The sequence below is a fragment of the Mastacembelus armatus genome, chromosome 10 (assembly GCF_900324485.2).
Source record: "Mastacembelus armatus chromosome 10, fMasArm1.2, whole genome shotgun sequence".
Classification (NCBI taxonomy): domain Eukaryota; kingdom Metazoa; phylum Chordata; class Actinopteri; order Synbranchiformes; family Mastacembelidae; genus Mastacembelus; species Mastacembelus armatus.
The window spans coordinates 7,277,501-7,291,969 of record NC_046642.1 but is presented as its reverse complement, the minus strand read 5'-3'; the positions used below and the strand labels follow the sequence as shown (position 1 = coordinate 7,291,969).

Below are 14,469 nucleotides of genomic sequence, written 5' to 3'. Positions count from 1 at the left end.
TTTAGTCGACAAATGCACTAATTTCAGTGTAGTAGATGTGCATCTGGGTCAAGATGTGTTTGTGTCCATGTGTGTGTCTATGTGTCCACTGTTTTCTACACAAGAGAGGCTTGTCAGTATTTCAAATACAAGCACATGTCATAATCAGAGGCTTTTACAGCCACTCCCATCTGTCATATAATAAGTTGTCAGCATTGCAGCGACTGATCATATTTATCAGCAGTACAGCTGAATAAACATATTCATAATTGTACAAGCACAGTGCCTTTTTGTTATGAGGTTGATGTCATGTGCATCTGTGTTATCTGATCGGTGAGATGCAAAATGAAAGCAAGCGAGAGCAAGACCAAAAAAAAAAACAAAAAAAAAAAAAAAAACAGGTATGTTTGTCTGTTTGTAAGATTGTAAGATCAGATTGCAGATCTTGTTCCTTTTACTGTCTCAACAGGTCAATCTGAGATAGCAACCAATCCTCTTGAACAAATTAGATTCCTAGAATAGCTTTAAGCCTGTGTCTTCAAGGCCTGAGGCAAATTAGGTACATGTGAAATTCAAAACCAAAAGGACAAACAAACAAAAAGCAGGTCTTCTAAGAGGCTTTGTACTTCATTGCAGAATTACTGCAACACTTTAAACCACTGAAATCACTGAAAAGACATAAGTTGGCTACATTATGGTCTGCTTGAAAAGGCCTTAATATGCAAGCAGGCATTAAGACTACTGTCTGTTGCCATTTTTATCTGTAAAAACTGTGCTGCAAGTATTTCCCTAACACTGCACTAATGCAAATGTATCCATGATTAAACCTAGTCTAGTAGGAACAATATCAGTAATATATTGAATATTGGTCAAAATCAAAGCTAATTGGACAGTTACTGTCAGTTCTTAAAATGTTCTACTCAATCATTTTATCAGCCTAATTTTGTGTATATGCCATGTTAACAGCACCAACTTTAGCTGAATAGAACTAAAATGACATTTCCCTTACTTTTCGGTGCTGGCAGTTCACCTAGAGAATTGATGACTGCCCCTAGCAAAGTCACAAAAATGGCAATGTCTTTAACAAATTTTAAAGTTTGCGACGGGTACTCATTCAATGCAAAAATACTGCTGAAAAATATTTCTGGTATAATTTATCAAACATGTAGGTTAATCTTAACCTACTGTTAGTCTGTTAAATAACTAAAATTAAGCTCAAATAATATCACATTACAAAATACACCAAAATAATTGAGAATCAGAACCCAAATTCTTATAGTTTAAGAATAATTATATAATGTAAACCAAAGCCAGTAAACTACAGTATTCTACAGTTAAAGTAGCTGCTCATATCTATTATTAATCATTTCTGTACCTGAAGCTGTCCTAACAAATAGCATTCTACTTAAAAGCATTTAAAATAGACTACAGATTCATTTCAAGACTGCTTGCCACTAAGAAATTCTCAGGCTGACATTTAAATAGCAGCTACAAAGTCCAAGCATGTTTTAATGCATCTCTTTGGTCTGTGACTCTGAAGGTTAATGTTGGGTCGAAGGCAAAGTGGCACGTTATGCTGGAGGTCACCATGAAAAGTACTGATGGCCTCTGGGTCGCCATTACAGCTAGCTTTCAATAAATAGTACTTGACAATGACCACACACACTGCAGCCAAATCAAAACATTTAATTTACAAATTCTTAATTCATACGTACAACTATATTTTCCTAATTTACATAAATACAACAGCTCCTTACCTGACTCGATTGCTGCAGAACTTAGTGAACTGTGGCTGGTTGAGGTATATCAGTCGGGCATCTTCTTGGTCAGCTAATGATGTCTTTTCTGACACATCCTCCGTCTTCTCATATCCTGCAGAATGGGAGAAAAAAAAAAAAAAACACCCTATAAGGAACAAAACCTGCCTTGAGCAGAAAAACACATAAGATGAAAAGGTGTTTTGAAGTGTTTCGAGTCGGTGGTTCTTGGAATTTGAAGTCTGTAAAAGGCAAGTCAGAAATTCCTGTGTAAGAGTGAAAATTATGGAGTGGAACACAGTTGACTTTGATGATGTAAGAACTTTAGAAACAGTATATTATACATGGCTTTTCATATAATTTGGGTCACTTTAAGATATAATAATACCAAACTAAGTAATTTTTTACTCATTTTTAATGTAATGAAGTATACAGTTGGTACAGTAATTATGTAATAGCGCAAATGTCATGCACTGAAAAATGTGTTCAGCTATAATACATAACCTTTTTTATTGAATACGACTGACTTTAAAATATATAAACTGCAATTAGTGCAGTCTACACAATACACGAGATGTGTAATTTTATGTATAACGAAGCTTTTTCAACTCAGGAGTCCAATGTTAGTAATAAAGTAAAATGCTCAAATTATTATCTTAATGGAGTGAAAAGGTCCTGTAGGAAAAGTGACAGTGGGTGTTCTGAATGATTTGTGACAACACAGCTCTTATTACCAACTCCACACTAACATGCCAACTTGAAGACCCTGTCATATGTGTATAACCCTGTCATATATATTATAAATATATATATAATAATATGAGGAATCTCCTGTTTAATGTCAGCAGAGTGACTTAAAACACAAAACTTAAGTTGAGTTAAATGTGCAAGCATTGTTAATAAAAGGAACAAACTCTCGCTAATGGAACAATTCTGACACAAAGAGTTTAATAAATATCCATAGCCTGATTGCTTAAAATACATTTCACAGATTTCCTCTGAGAACTTTCCGTGACCATTTGTAGCTGGAATGTGTTATGATTAAGGCTGAGGATTTCCTGTCCAGCAGGATTCCCTGCTAAGAGTAGATAAAACTTATCTGTGAATCAGCTACAGCAGAGTGGTACAGTATACTTTACACGAAAGACATTGAGCAAATTGCATTTTTGAATAATTTATCATTTTCTAAATAAGTATAACAGTAAGCTTGATATAACAGAGGGATTGCAGTCTAAAACTAATTATCAGATTGGCTCCAGCCACCAAACACAACCCTCAACAGGATAAGTAGTGTAGATAATGGATGCATCGCATTTTGATGCATAAAAGAATGACATACAAACCTAATTTATTCAATAATCATTCTACCTTAACTTGAAACAGTGGTGTAACTGGCAGGAGCAGGCATTCATTGCTGCTGAGAAAAAAAAAAAAAAAGCAAAGCATTGCTCTGTTCAAGTTCAACAAGTGGAATGGAGCTTGTGTTTTAAGTGGTATGTCTAGATTAATGCCCTAAGCACTGCCAAAAAGATGCTAATATACAACTCTTTTACAACATTTTCTCATGCATGCATGTGATCGAGTGGGTTCAGGATGGCCTTTCCTGGCATGCAGTAGTAGTGGTTGTAGTAATTTATGAGGTAAGGGCAGGCGTAGCTTGCAGGATTACAGAACTTGTGGAGCTTAAAATAGAAAGAAGAAAGTTGGCTGTTTCAAATATCAACAACAGTAAGCTGCATTGTTATGAGGGAATGTAACCCAAATGTACTGGCCACATTGCAACCTGTGCCGTCCCCCTGCCTACAGTATTTCTTCCTTGTCATGTCAAAAGGAAACAAAGTAGAACACTGGCACATACTTTAAAATCACATTTTCTACTTTCTCTTCTCTGTTTTCCACCTCTTACTCTCACCTTACCCATAGCACTTTCTCACTCATGTTACACAAACCCTGAATCTTAAATTACAGCTCCTGTTCTTGTAATGATCCACTTAGCTTTCCAGATAGGACTACTGAATAGTTGCAGCCAAACACTTCTTCATCCCCAGATAGTTTCTCTCTTAAGCATGTGCTCCAAGTCTAAAAATAAATGGCCCCCTGTAGTCATTTGGTCATCAGGGGGAAACGCGGGCTGGCAGTCCCAGCTCTGTTATGCAAGATGTCAGATCAACATAGGTGGTTTACTGAATTAGTGTGGTGGCAAAACTTTGTGGGGATCCAGAGAGCAACAGAGGATTATAGAGTCCCTGTGATTATTACATATACTATGTAGGTGAAGATCAAATGCCTGGTAATTTGTATATAAAAGGTTACACAATACAGTTCTCTAAAAATTCAGTGACTCGTTTGCTGTTTCTTTAATTTGCAGTAAGACAACTAATAAAGAAAATAATAAGGGAAGAAAGGTAATAGAATTTTCAGATAAGAGCTACACTGGAAACTCAGGTGGTTGAGAATAAGTAACAGTAATGATAAGGGAAAGGATGTTGCCTCAAAAGTATGCTGCCTCACGGAGGCAGGACTGGACTGTTCAATTACATGTCAATAAAAATCTATTATACAGTACACCAAAGCCTGCAAAGAAACAAATTTTTATGAAGCTAAGGGATTAGTGTCTACAGCGACAAATGAAATCATACATAGCTGGTGACTGCAGCATAAGGCCTGTATGAAATAGCAGGCCAGAAGAGCTGGCTGAGCAATTGTGATTGATGTTGTGCCTCTGTGTTCTGTATGAGTCTTTACACTAGGAGCCTGTGTGCTGGGGTACACCAGGTGCTGCAATGCACCAGTTGCAGCTGGTAGTGCTACTGCTTAACATAGACTTTTGGCTCTCTCCTTTTACCAACACTGACAAAAAGGGTAATTTAAAAAGTTCAAGCGAAAGCTGCAGGAACAACAAAGGTCTTAATACTAATATCAGCATTTTACCCTCTATGATTGTCCCATATTTTATAAGTTCTCAGTCTTTTTCTTAAAAAATTGGAAAGAAAACAATAAGAAGTAGACCAAGAGTGTAACAGCGTATATACAGTATTTGTCCATAAGTGGACTTATTTTTGTCACTTTTTGTCCTATATATTTAGCCTACATCTTCCCACATGCCAACAATCTAATCAATCAAGTGTGACTTTCAATTTTTCTGACTGTCTGAAAAAGTATAGGCTATACACTGCCTTAAAAAAAGTCCAACAATGATACAAGAAATGTAGTCTCCATGACACGTGCAGTTCAGTGTGTCAGTTGTTGCCTGGTACATGTAGCATACTAGTGAGGCTGAGCGTCATGACCATGGCAAAGAGAAGCCAAATGTTGAAGCGCAACCTATATCATGCCCTGTATGGGACAGTTTTGGTTTCAGGGCTGAACTGAGACAAAAAAAAAAAAAAGGCTCTGGGTGGTATCTGTATGTAAAAAAAAAAAAAAAAATCAACCAATTTGGAAACCAGTATGCAAAAATCAACCAATAGGTCACTGTCTTCTCTTTAAGTCTAAAGTCTCCAAGAGCTACCTGATCTCCAGGTTTTTGCTACAGCTTATATCCAATTAAAGGCTCCATATTGAACACTTTAATTGGATTAGAAGAGCAAAAGTAGAGCTAGAGCCGGAAAGTGGTCAATTGGCCTTGAGGAACACTGATCTAATACCCAACAGCCCCACAATTTTTCAATAACAACTCATATCAATATAGTTTAATGGAAAAATGGAAAGTTGTCATAGTTCAAAGGTCCAAAACAAAAGAAACAGAAAATGAAAACAAGTTTGATAGTCATGTGCAACATAATTTTACCTTTGTTCATTAAGCGTAGTTTCACTGAGACCAACCACTGTTTTACAGGAGCACTAGAGCAGTTGTGGTTAAGTGCTTTCCTCAAAGACAACACAGTAGTGTTGATGAGGGAGGGGTAAGTGCTTTTTCTACCTGCAGTGATCATTGTATTTTCCCATCAAGAGTTAATCTTGCCAGGGCAACACTATAGTGAAAGACAGTTGGGGAGAAGGGTGGAGTCATCAATACAGCCTTTCTTCCAGCTTCTTCTACAGAAGCATTCATGGGCTCTCCTTTCCTTTATATCTAGTTCATTTCCTTAGTTTTTAACACTATCTGGATAATGTACTCAGCCACTGCCACAGATACCTCAGTGAGGACTGCTCTTAATATTCCCTGGTGGACACTGTGCATTTTCTCTGTACTAATTTCATTAATTGCTGGTGTGTCACAGCTCAACTACCTTGACATGAATGAAAAGAGCAAGAATAGGAAACTGGATGGTTACTCACTGAACATAACTCTTAATATGTACTACATTCTCTTAATATGTACTACATTAAGCTTTATAACAACATATTTTATTTATTAAAAGGAGCTACCATGTCACCTATACTAACTAGCTATATTAAAAATAACATAAGAGGCAACTAAAGAGAAGGGAGAAAAGAGCCACATGAAGCTCAGGAGGACTAGAGAGTACACAGGTCTAGAGGGGAAGCCTCTAGATGAAGGATCAATGCCACCAAGTGCTGTAATGAATCCGGATGCAGGCCAGATGTCAGATTTATTGTTTGTGTCAGCCAACAGACAGGTTGAACAATTGTCACAAGGGGACACATATTTTGGAGAGGATGGCCGTGGAGAAAAAACTGGGCCCAGCATGGCTTGGCACAGGCTGGGCCAAATGCTGGTCTTCCCCAGTCTGTCTTTTTATTCCCCGCTGCCTGTTGCAGGTTACAAAGGGAAACTGTAGATTTTGTAAATAAGTTCCTTCTTTCCAACCTCAACAAAGGTGACTTTAAAGATATTTTAAGTATGCCTGACTAGAGAATCTGTATTTTTCCTATAATCATAACTACTTTTTTTTGTTTGTCTACACAGTCACCATAATCAACAACTACTGAAAATCATGGTTCCAGTATAATTTACCCTAAGCACACTTAACATGCTTGAATTCAAGAGAAATCACAATTGCCCTGAAATTTGAAGTGATAATGGACTAAAGACAAACCCTGCTCAACAGATTTATAATATCCTGAGAGGTAGTATGATGGCAGCTATGACAGGAATAATAATGACCTGATATTCAAGCATATTATCAACCACAGATTCTCATGACACTCAGGGTTAAATAAACACAGAAAACAGTCATACACAGCTGACCAACACTGAAATACTTACAGGATCCTACCCTGGCTCATAAATGTCTGCCCTAAATTAAAATATTTACAACAAATCATAAAAGCAGCATAACCAGCAAAACCAGCATATGTCACATGCTGGTTGAGTTTCACAACTGTTTTGGCTAGCATCCATAATCAGAAGGGTCAGCCAGTCATCATCATTCTTGGCAGTATAACATTCATCCATAAACACATCAAATTTTAGAAGCCTTTTTGTTTTTGCAGAAATAACTTGAAACACGAGAATTACAGCCAAACCAGTTAAGAGGTTTGTAACGGAAAAACTGCATCAAATACTGGTGAAATCAGAAAATGCAGAGGGAAGACAAGTGACTTGGCTCCTGTAGAAATGGTTAATACACATAGACCACACAGTAACACATAGTAACAAGCACATCAAAAGCAGTATGACAGAAAGGTGAGGTGTAATATGGAGGTCAGCAATGTCAGTCCTTAACCTAAGGCTCCCTACCTCAGTTATTAGGGTCAAATAAGTGTCAAATGGGCTTTGGGATCTCTCTGCCTGGCAACCCATTGTTGTATAATGTGCCATTTATATCTGCTCATCACCACTAACATAAGATCTGTACATGATTCATTTATGCCAGATAAATATTTCAGTAGACAGAGCTGCCACAGTCATTAAGTCCCTGAGATGAAAGCACCCCCCATCTTCTACAATTTGTGAATGGGTGGGGGGAGCACTGGAGGGAAAAATAGATACAGCTTTAACCTAAGCGATAGTAACATCCATAAGTCGCTTATCAGATCACAATGCTGTAACCAGCATTCACAACAACAGGGCAGCTGAAAAATTAATCCCCCTCCCTACTCTGCTCCATCTGGCACCGCACAAGCTCAGTGAGCCTGTCAGTGGGAGTGACCATTCAGGGACAACATAGGTCTGACTTAGCTTAGCAAGAACAGGAGCTTTTCAACTGTCTTTGACTTTATCAGTGATAAAATGGAAGAGCATATGCTGTGAAACAGGAAATGGACCTTGTCACTCATTAAGTCATATAGTGTGGTCAGTGTTGTGCCACAGCTCAAACTGCTGTTTCACATCTTCAAAACTATGAAATAATACTCTTGTTTCAGTATAAATGATGCCACATTATTTTGCTTAAGGTTCCCACACAAGGTTCCTCAGTAGCACTGAAGAATTAGTCAAAATGACTAAAAATGCAACTCATTTACCAGTAAATTAAGGCTATTCATCAAGCCACAATACTAAGAATCAGTCAGTCATTCTAGTGGCCCTGTTAGGTTATACTAAATGTTATCATCAGCATGCCAAAATGCATAAAATGACAATGTATGCATGCTGCTTTTAAGCAGGTGTAATTTTACCATGTTCTCCCATCTTAGCTTAGCATGCTAAAAATTGCTAATTAGCAAAAACACAGTAACTAATGGGAAATGCCATTAGTTTCATAGGTGTTTGGTCATAAACCAAAGTACTGGACAAACTGAAATTTAAAGTTATTTCAAATCATCTTGAATGTCTACAGATTTGAAAAGACCAGTCACACTAATTTCTATCATACGTTCTCTAAAAATAGCTGTTCTGTAATATCCAAATGGCTGAACAATGACAATTAATCCATGCCAGTGTTTCGGTGGAGCTCAGTGACCTGATGTGACATATTTGACGTGTTCTCTAAACAGGCAAAATTGGACCCTCCATGACACAGAACTATAGAGTAAGTAACATATGTGCAACACATACATACCATCCTTTTAAAAGAGAAAATAATGTGCAGGCCATCCTTGACAATTACTGATTCAGGCCACAGTCTTAAACAACATTAGTGTGCTTAGGTCTTCTACTAATAGCCAGATCAATTACTCAACTGCTTTTATTGCATGAATGCAAAAACAACTATCTAAAGAATATAACCTTTTTGCTGTATGTCAGTCCAATCGTGACTACTCCTCTAGAACTGTTATCTGTCTAGCTGTCTGTCTGTCCATGACTACCAATCTCTTCTCAATGTCCACCTCTTTAGGCTCAGAACTTTCAGGTCAAGCACAAAAAGAGTTTTATCTTCCCAGCTATCCATAGTGTTGCTTTCCTGTGGAGTGCCTGTCGACACCTCTCCATCTGGACATCCTGCTGTGACACGACCACACTGACTAGCTCTTGGTATGTGCAGGATTAAATGTGTTTTCATGGTGTTCATGAGTGCGTGCATAACAAAGGCAAACACAAACACTACAAAATAAGACAATTCAAAACCATTATGTTTGCAAATACAGTCTGAAGTTTCTTTTCAGTGTCTAAAATTGGATTCATTTATTAAATGATGTGTATGAACAGGACGTAAGAAAAGAATTACTATACATCTTATAAGCTGAGAGCTAAGTTGATGAGTCTGGAAAATGTATCTCCCAATGAGCATATATTTGCAAGGCAGCTTTTCAGTTGCTCATAAATAAGGTTTGATCTGGACAACATCACTGAGAATATCCAGCTGAGCTCCAGACTAGAGAATCTAATCAATTCCTGAAAATGGATAGTCCAGGCACTCACTCACGACATTATGAAAGATGGGGAATGACATGCAGTAAGGGTCAGTGGCCAGACACAAATGCTAGATGGTGCATTATTTGTCAGTTCATTAACCCCAAGGCCACTATAACACCCCACCCCAAAAAATGATTAAAAGATTAACTGAATATGACAACTGCTACTTGAGTTCTAAATAGCACAATGCAATTTCTTGTCAACAGGCAATGCTCATGACACTGCCTGCAAAGTTTTCACTCATCAGCTCATGGGTTTTGCTCATCTCATATCAATATGATGTGCATGAACAAGGAATAGGTTCTGTGTCTTAACATCAGAGGAACTGGAGACACATCTCTGCACCAATCTCTGTGTGGACACACGCGGATGAGAATTTTTACATTTCCCCCTCCTCACAGTGACCTGCCACATCCACTTTGCCTTGCAGACAGGAAAATCACTGAGGTGAGGGAAATCGAGTATCTGAAGAAACACATATTAGAATGGCTGCAGGTTAGTGATGGAGGCAGGACATAAAATGTAAAATAGAGGAGAAGAGATGTCCCATGCAAGCATATAGACAGAGCAGAGAGGCCCAAGGGGACTTGATATGACACACCAGCGGCCCCAGACTGGGGATTTAGTGGTGTGTTGGGCTTTTGTGCCACATTATTATCAGCCAGTGATCCGCCAGGCACATGGGCCGCCCTCAATTCCTTCAGAAGGGAGAAGTCTATCCTCTCTAGTCCCCCCCCCCCAGGTCATGTTGCTACCACAATTCAAACAGACTAAGGCTTAGCTGGTGTTATTGAAATGCTATGGGAGAAAACATCTTGCTTTAGTTACACATGAAAAAAAATTACTACTTCTTTTGAGAATGGCAAAGAGGTAAAGATAGACTGATTAAAGCAAAAGCAGACTATTTTGTCTTTCAAAAGTAGCATTTGGACTATCGGATGACAAATAATACCTTCTACCATCAATCAGCTGACGCAAAAAGACAAGCATTTTGTCTTTTGATAGATTCATCCTCATAAGAGAGGCTTACCTACCTATCTTCACCTTTAGTGTCACTTGTGAGAGGGAATTTGGTCTGTCTGCAGATATGCTTGGAAGCTTAGACTGTAAATGGGATGCTTGTTGCCATCTGTCTAGCCTTTCATGGCTCCTGTCAATCAGCTTTCCTAGACAGTAGGACAGGTATTATGCACCTTCCTACCTGGAAATTTGTACTGGAAAATCAGTATCTAAAAGAGCCTTTTCTTCACTGCAGGATACCCATTAAACATGCCAATAGCTTCTGATGTCACCTGTACCCCCAATGTCCTAGATAAGGTTATGTTGGCAACACATGCAGTCACAGGTTGGCAGAGATGGTGGATGTTTCCACAGCACAACGTAGAAGAGTGACAAGGAGTGGAGTGGCACGTGGTGGCCAAGAGTGGGGAGTGTGCTGCATGGGGAGCTGACAGACAGGACACTGATGGATTAGGTGGTAAGCCCGGCAGAGGGCTGCCCTTTCTAGATGGAAGTCTGCCTGATGCACTGTGGTGATTAAAAAATAAAACTGAAGGGTGGGGAGTGTGCCTAGGCTCTCATAAAATCAGCCAAAGGAAATGTTGCAAAACAGATGCGTGACTGAGCAAAATAGTTAAGCAGATATGGAGTCACGAGGCTGGAAATGTTTATGTTGGAGCAGGAGCTTTGTTCATCAACCTGGCACAGTAAGGGAGATGATGGAATCCAACACTCTGAAAAATGCTTGCAAAGGAAACATGATATGGTTTTAACTGAAGCAGAAAAAAAAAAAAAAAAAAAAAACAGCAAATCATTTGCTCTTTGCAACCTAAAAAGGTAGCGGTAGTTGGGGGTTGGGTGTGACAGCAATAGCTGCTGCATAATTCATGCATTCACTCTTGTGACTGCAGCAACCACACTGGTCAACAGTTTTCCATGGAATCTATATTTGTATTTAATACAGTCTTGCATCCATAGTGGTATACTTGCCTTCATTTTCATAATTGAAATTTGGGTAAAACCACTGAATTTCAGTATTTAGCTTTTCTTCTTTAGGTCCAAAGCAGGTAACAGTTTATATTTTGTGACTTCTATTAAATGAGGCTGGTTTTATTGTGATGCAACCTCTCTTACAGGAATGTCCTGATCATATTCACACATTCACAACAACAGTCTGACCCCCTGATCAATAAAGCAGTTGGGGTTAAGGGCATTGCTCAAGGGCCCCACAGTCCCATTGAGGAGAGAAAGGGAAGTGCTGTTTTTACTTACCCCATTCAGACTTTAATCTTACTGATCCAGGGACTGAACTAGCAACCTTCTGATCACAAGCCTGCTTTCTAACAATTAGGTCAGAGACTTGCTCTGTCACATAAAATGCATTTCTATATTTTGACCAGTGATACGAAGGCCACCTGTTGGGTAAATGGATATAAGAGCGGGAGCAACACTGGCATCATTGGTACAACTATTCATTCATATTGGAAATTAGCCTAGTCATTGAAATATCTGACTCAAAGACGGATTCATCTTGGGTTTCAATACAGTGGATCAATGTCTGGATGGTAACAGTTTCTCAACATTTAAGTTTTCAAAAATCTGATAAATAAACATGGCCATTTAGGCCAAATTACTATAAACATTATTCATTCTACTGCAACATCATGGCATGTCTACCTTCCACACTTGGTGTTTAAATATTATGACTCCAAATGACTGAAGCTATTTCTCTTTTATTTTTTATTAGTCTCAATATTGGCAACAGATTTGGAAGCAGTTATTATCCAAAATGTGTGCTACCACTGGAGAGAACTACAGATTGGTTTTACTGTAGTTTTGTGCTTTTCTGCAGCAGCTTGTAGACATTCATATTCATGAATACTGAATTGATAAATTAAGACGTGTCTATTTAAAAATGCATTTCTTTCTACTGTCCTGTCGACTAATATGAAGGAACCAATTGAGCAATATTTCCTATACAGTCACATTCTCAACAATGAAATGGCCTCATACAGTGAAGTTACTGCCTTACTAGAGGTACTTCAGAAAGCACACAGTGCATTTCTATGGCCATTTTATTAACAGACTTAATGAAAATCATATATTAGGTATGCATGTTGAATGTGGCCTAATGGACCAACTCATCTCTAAGTTTATAAATTGCAAATGAGAGTTCATACTAATTCACTTTAGGAGGCCAGGTTACTTGCTTTGGCAGCCAAAAATATACTCAACAGTAATAACTCTGACTGAGATATTAGCCTGAGTCTACAGTTTTTAATCAAACCTAAGCCATCCAAAATCAAACCACAACAGAGCAATTTAATTTACTCTGAAGAGAAACAACTGCAGTAAACATAATAAATATTATGACACTTTATTTATCCAATCCAGAGGCCAAAGGTTAAGGACAGTTGCGAAACAGCAGTGAGAAGAATTTAAAAGCTCTAAAAGACAGGCAGTAATGTTTCTGTACCGTATGTGTCAATCATAGGTGTTGTCATAGATAAACAAACACACCTTAACATTACTGACTAAAATTACTAAGGCTCTGAAGCCCGAAAGTAAACAGATGCCCTTATGAGCATTCAGAAAGTTTAAATAATGTGAATGTATCCGCATTGTCTTTCCCTGGAGAACTCAACTGAGATGCAGTGGAAAGTTACTGGTGCAGTGAAGGAATGAGGAACCAGCCAAATTACAATGGCTGTATTCTTTGACACACACAATTCAAATTGCCATGTGGTGGGCACTTGGTATTGTCAGTGGTGGAGAGTAACTATGTACATTTATCAAGTTCAATTTAGAGATACTTGTACTTCATTTGATTATTTCGGCTACTTTACAGGTTGCTTCTAGCCCGCTTCAGAGGAAAATATTGTATTTTTACTTCAAGTTTATTTTCATTATTAACACAAAAATTAATCAACAAATCATGGTGGATTATTATCCACAACTCCACAATAATCCAGTAGCACATAAAGCACTCAAAAGAAGACTCCTTTAATGATAATATTTTGATAGTACTAGTTTTACATTGAAAGAGTTGTGAATGTATGCCCTTACTTGTAACTGAGTATCCCTACACTGCAGTATTGCTACTTCTTTCAACACTATGCTGTCAGTCTTCTGGGTACTGTCACTGAGCATCAATACTCCTGGGGACCTCTCCTGATTGTGGTGCCTTTGTGGTGGGCAGTGCATAGCTGGGGGAAGTGTCCCAGTCTGGATAGGTGCTGGTTTTGCTGGGTCAGGGGCACTCTGCACTAGTTTCATTTCTCCATGCTCTGTGCAGACTACAGACACGCATTTGGTAAAACCTTGGGAAGGTTGTGTATTTTATCTGAAGAGACTGACATATAATCCATTCATCCTGAACAGCAGGCTAAATGATACTGACATATTGAAACGATACCAGACTTACACACTTTCTCTTATTCGCTTTAACTGAAAACGGTTTCACCGAAACTGAAATTGTTTTTCTCAACACTTCTCCACAAAACTCTCTAGGCCCCCCGGCGTTTCGGTTACTGCTGCTTGGGCACCGTTGTTCACAAATGTGGCTAGCAAGTTACTGGACTTCCAGAGTGCTACGGACCGGCCTTCTTCTCATAACAACGAGATGATTTCCAAACATTTCTCTCGACACGTAAAAGGGACTAAATTTGTATTTACATACCTTCAGCCCGGGTACGAAGATCAGACATCGTTCTCTGGACGGGTGGCATCTCTCCACATTGAGCCCGGCTACGGCACCTGTCAACCGGCCGTTACTTCTGCTCGACTGGCTGCAGCTTCTTCCCAACCGACAAATAATTTAACAAAAACCGGCTAAAATTCAACCGAGGACACTCTCTCATACGGGAAGTACCGCAGCGCGTTTACTGATAACAAGTCAGACGAGAAATAATCAACATTGATTTCCTGGTTTCCTGCTAACGCCTTCATTTATTCACGAACAACGCGGTTCCCACAGCGGATTAAGAGGCCGACAGTCCGCGGCGGTGCAGCGGGAGACTTACCATGAACTGA

At 38.8% G+C, this 14,469-nt stretch overlaps 1 protein-coding gene across 8 annotated transcripts in view; it reads right to left on the bottom strand.

The window, feature by feature from the left end:
• atp8a1 (ATPase phospholipid transporting 8A1) overlaps window positions 1-14,469 on the bottom strand; it is an 85,802-nt gene extending 71,333 nt beyond the window's left edge. For 6 of the 8 annotated variants that reach the window (XM_026331242.2, XM_026331247.2, XM_026331248.2 and 3 more), the window contains exons 1-2: window positions 14,117-14,469; window positions 1,737-1,851 (exon numbers count right to left, since the gene is read on the bottom strand). In XM_026331242.2, coding sequence (XP_026187027.1) covers window positions 1,737-1,851; window positions 14,117-14,165 — 164 coding nt within the window. In that variant the 5' untranslated portion in view covers window positions 14,166-14,469. The remainder of the gene's footprint in view (window positions 1-1,736; window positions 1,852-14,116) is intronic. The other 2 variants (XM_026331245.2, XM_026331246.2) reach the window with 1 other exon arrangement.